Here is a 4,852-nt window from a genome sequence, read left to right as displayed (position 1 = left end):
AGACATATACAGAGAAAAAACAACTTAGGTTTTGCTCACCAATTTCACTGCAACTGATAAAATTCTCTGAAATTATATATTTAATGAGTACTTGTAACTCACCCACCTAAGACCAAAAGCTAAAAATATCAAGATGGATGGGTTAGAGATGGCTCAGCACCCATATCTGCTCACACCCATGGGTAACTCCTAATTCCACAAGCATTATGCACATGTGGTACATAGACACATGCAGGCCAAACACTCGAACACATAAAAGTAAAACAAGATGGGACACAAAAAGAACAATACATTCAGGTGTAGGCTGCCAGAAAAATCAAAGCCCGAGACAAGGAACTTCAGCACATCAAACTTACCATTTTCCTAGAAATCACAAATACTCAAAGTTTGACTCATTCAGCATAACTTAAAAGCAAAAAACAAAACAAAACAACAACAAAACCCCCCCACCAAACTGTTTTCAGAGAAACAAATGATTTTTCACAAGATATAAACTGTTAATTCTTTTCATATTCTAAGATTTACTACTAGCCGTAGGTAGGTAGCCAGAGGTAGGCCAACAAAGACTCCAACACATTTCAGTTTGCCAAGCTGTGACTGTTTATTAACTGACCAGATTACAAAAATACCACAGGCAACACCTGAAAGGGGAAAAACAAAAAAAAAACAAACAAACAAAAAAACAAATTAGAGACCGTCCAAGCTACAAGTTAATATCAGTTGTAAAGGAGCATACATCATTACAGGTAGACAGAACCCTGCCACATTAAAATTCAATGATACACCCAGTCAGCATTTAACAGAAAGCATTCAAGATTATGTGCCCTCCCTTAAACATAGTTCTCATCCAGGCAATGGTTGTGCACACCTTTCAATCCCAGCACTTTCAAGGCAGAGGCAGGCAGATCCCTATGAGCTCAAGGCCAGTCTGGCATGCATTAAATTCCAGAACAGGCAGAAATATGTCTCAAAAACCAAACAAAAAAAGACTACTTATGTCAGGACACAATCTCTCACCTTAGTTCATCCGTCTAATAAGCCTGTTTATCTGGTCTTCCCTGTTGCCAGCATCACCACCTTCCACAAAATGAGTTGTCTTTTTCTTCATTCCACCTCGTGGAGAAGATAATTTGAAGGGCCACAGGAAGTTATTTACTTCCTTGAAGCGTTTTCCAACTGTATAGATCTCATGAATTAGATCCTCCATGCAGATGATTCCGTATTTACCTGAAGAACATCTGAGTCTAAGATCACCAAAATTTAAAAAGTCCTCAACAATCACAATTGTAGGCAGAACCAAATAATCAAAGGAGGACAAGGCAGGCGTGGTGGCACACACCTTTAATCGCATCAGCTGGGAGGCAGAGGCAGGCAGATCTGAGTAGCAGCCAGCCAGAGATATGGGAGACCTTGTCTCAAAAGTAAAGATGTGAAGTCTCCTCACATTTATTTTTCTTAAAACCATCAAGGATTTGGGGACTGTGTAAAGATTAGTCATAGAGGACAGGCAGGGGAAATGGTATAGGAAACAAAAGTGCTTGCTTCACAAGAGGACAGGAGTTCAGAAACAGTGAACACCCCCCCCCAACCAAAACAAGATGGGCACGGTGGCCTGCCTGTAGTACTGGCACATGGGAGATAGCTAGGTCAGAATGCGATTCTAGGTTTCAGTGAGACCTAACACCACCACGTAGTAGGAGTGACATCAACTTTAGGCCTCCACATGTATACAAAATAAGTGAAAATGAAATGTGGCCAGAAAACATAACAGTCTAGCATCAACCCCTGCCCCCCCAAAGCACAACTTACCAAGAGATCGAGCAATCAAGGAATTGTCTGTCAAGGCAATTCTCTTCTTATTGATTTTGCCATAGCCGCGCTTGTAGATGAGCTCATTTACTGACTTCAGGTTGGGGTACCTGAAGTATGAAAACCAGGGAAGTGATCAGTAAGGATACAGCCAAAGTATCTAGATTCATCTAGTCATATGACCAATCTACTATAGAGGAAACTCACCCCCATGCAATGTATGGTTCCACAATCCTCAGCATGTTAATTGAAGCCTTGTTGAGCTTAACAAAGGTGCCATTGAAGATCTGACGAAGACGGAGCAGCTGCAACACCTTGCGGACCTTTGGGCTTACACCATTGATACTGCCACAGAAAGAGACCAAAAATTATCCAAGCTTCTACCATAATTTCAAACAAAAACAGACTACACGCAAGTCCCAATAGATTTGCCTCCTTTATCTTTTGTTTGTGCTTTGGAGGCTGTCCTGGAATTAGCTCTTGTAGACCAGGTTAGTCTCGAACTCATAGAGGTCTACGCCACCTTTATCTTTTATCCTCATAACTGTTTGCAGTAAAGACGAACACCTACCTTTGTAGATGTGTTTGCTGCAATACTAGAGTACATTGTAAATTCTTCTTTTTTTTTTTTTTTGGTTTTTCGAGACAGGGTTCCTCTGTGTAGCTTTGGAGCCTATCCTGGCACTCGATCTGGAGACCAGGCTAGCCTCGAACTGCCTCCCGAGTGCTGGGATTAAAGGCGTGAAACAACAACGCCCAGCTTACATTGTAAGTTCTTAAGACAACTGCAGGCAGAACCCAGAACTTAACACAGGCCCTACAAATACACCCTCAAAAACCCGTTCCTCCTTCTCTACTACACCTACAATCCTGTCAATGCCTTAGCACTCCCAGAATGCGATTCAAAGTGAACTTACCCTCGGATTCGGATGACAAATGCCAGTTTGGGTTCTGCAGGCACATAGAAGTTTCCAGCTTTCCTTGCCATCCTAGCCATGCGAATCTCTGTCCGGTACATCTGCCTGTATTCCTTGTGGTAATGCTTTGCCTTTTCATAAATGAGCTTCCTCCGCGCCTTCCGCAGCTGAAAATCAGTCATTCACAATTTAGTTCCCAAACTCAAACAGCAGTATCAGTTCTAGAAAACTGTCTTGACACAGTTTGGAGCAACTTCTTAATATTCGAGACTGACCCAACAGAAGCTCTTCAGCAATTGTTTGTTACAACAACAACAACGAAGCAGCTAAATCTTACTAACATCTTACTCCATTCCCAGTACCAACCAAGGGACCCCCAAGTTTACTTACTGTCTTCAAAGCAAAGTTCTTCCGAAAGCGCTTCACCTTCAACTCTGCGAAATTCCTTCGCTTTTTCTTAAGGGTTTCTGGCACAGCAGGAACCTTCTTTTTCTTCTCCCTATCATTAGCAAACAATATCGTTACTAAGTCAAAAGCCTCCTGGTGGTGTATCAAACTCATCGGGTACTCAGCACTATGCTGTCACCCACTCCAGCCACTGGCATCTCTGTTGTTCTAGCATGTTCTGCTTTAAGATGCAGAGCTTAAGACTTCCTCCTTGCCCGTATCTTCACCTTTTACTACATGCCTTACTTAATGCAAACACATGACACTAAAAGACTAACGCCTATCCCCGATCATCAGTCCCGGCCTCTACTAGAGAAGTCACAAGTCGACAAACCATAGAAACACATGGACTTTTGGGCAAAGGTCCAGCATTCTAAAAGCTCTCCCGGTTCAAGTACCAGTGTCCCACATGTTGGAGGTATCGGCCGGTCGGCAGATGCCTAAGCCAACTTTAGCCAAGAAGGAACTTAATTCCAGGATCCTTGGAAATAAACATTCCACAGTAAAATGGTCCTCCGCCCAAGTGGCGGGTTCCGCACGCATTCTGCCCCGTTTGCTCCTGGGGTTTCCGGGCCTCGGCGCCTAGGCCATCCGCACTCCCTTCCCAGTGTCACACAGCGTCACAAACACTCAGATGGGTAGATAGTGGTGCTGGCTACAATCAGACACTGGAAAAGGGGAGCAAAATGCCTCCAGTTTCGGGGATGGAGGAGGATTCTGGAGAACTGAAGACTCTACTTACGGCACAGCCTCCATGGTTCCAGTCGGAAATCAGAGAGAGGAAGCTGGCGCATGCGCAGTCCCCTTAAAAGTCCGCCAGAGCAAAGCCCCAGGACTTATAGTTGTCCTAAGATACGCCAGAAAAGAATCTAAAATTCAGAGCTCACTTTGCAGGCGCAAAATTAGCCACAGTCTGACTTAGTCACTGCCAATCAACTTCAGGGTAAAACTCGAGGGAAAACAAGTGCACTGAGCACTTTTTTTTTTTTTTTAATGAGCACAACGCTGACACCTTGTCGGCTTGGGGCTTAATTCCCCCAGGTTGCGTTTGACGTTAGGCTCAGGCTCCTCGGAATCCTTGGAACCAAAAGCCACGTCCGTGGATGTGAACTACAAGTCCCAGCATGCATCACCCCATAGCCCGCCGGGCTGGAGGGCGACGTTGACCCCGTTTCTGGGCAGCCTTAGCTCCCCTTAGGCTCTCTAGAGTCTAGGGGTTCACGTCCCCAGAGGGTAGCCGAGATACGAAGTCACTGCCGGCCACCTCCGCGGGCTCTCTGCCCCCTGTGGCCACGCAGCCCTGCTCCCCGACTCGGCCGCGCTCCGAGGTCCTCGTTGCGCCCTCCAGTGGGGCTGTCTTCCGCAGCGCCTGATCGCAGGCCGCGGAGTCCACGATCCCTCGCCTGGCGAAAGTGGCGAGACCGGCAAGAGCAATGACCGGACGGTCCGAGGAAGATGGGGGGTGCTCCGGAGCCCGCGGGACCAGGCAGGAGCCAGCCGCGGTGACCCACGGCAGGGGGCGTGAGCCGCAAAGAGAGGCGCGACCAGGACGGGAGGCTTCGGCCACGGCCGTGGGAGAGGGGCTGCCCCGCTTGGTGGGGCGGCCAGCGGGCGGAGGGGGGACGGGGGGGGGGGGAGGCTGGGCCGGGGGCGGGGTGCGCCCGGGGCGGGGAGGGCCG

At 47.2% G+C, this 4,852-nt stretch overlaps 1 protein-coding gene across 1 annotated transcript; it reads right to left on the bottom strand.

Moving 5' to 3' along the window:
• Positions 1-576: 576 nt before the first annotated feature.
• Positions 577-4,064, bottom strand: Rpl7 (ribosomal protein L7). The gene is made up of 7 exons (XM_027398815.2): positions 3,916-4,064; positions 3,117-3,225; positions 2,727-2,893; positions 2,017-2,154; positions 1,810-1,919; positions 1,018-1,227; positions 577-641 (listed from the first exon to the last, which is right to left on the bottom strand). Exons 1-6 carry the CDS (start codon positions 3,927-3,929, stop codon positions 1,019-1,021), a joined length of 747 nt encoding a protein of 248 aa, XP_027254616.1. The 5' UTR covers positions 3,930-4,064; the 3' UTR covers positions 577-641; position 1,018.
• Positions 4,065-4,852: the final 788 nt, after the last annotated feature.

The sequence above is a fragment of the Cricetulus griseus genome, chromosome 2, assembly GCF_003668045.3.
Source record: "Cricetulus griseus strain 17A/GY chromosome 2, alternate assembly CriGri-PICRH-1.0, whole genome shotgun sequence".
NCBI classification, from domain to species: Eukaryota; Metazoa; Chordata; class Mammalia; order Rodentia; family Cricetidae; genus Cricetulus; species Cricetulus griseus.
The sequence above is the reverse complement of the archived record's forward strand: the minus strand, read 5'-3'. Positions and strand labels throughout refer to the sequence as shown.

Bases quoted from the DNA above. Each gene is read 5' to 3' on its own strand.
- Rpl7 (XM_027398815.2), bottom strand. The intron at 1,920-2,016 runs GTGAGTTTCCTC...TTCATACTTCAG, and splicing joins GAACCATACATTGCATGGGG to GTACCCCAACCTGAAGTCAG. The intron at 1,228-1,809 runs GTAAGTTGTGCT...GATGTTCTTCAG, and splicing joins CTTGATTGCTCGATCTCTTG to GTAAATACGGAATCATCTGC.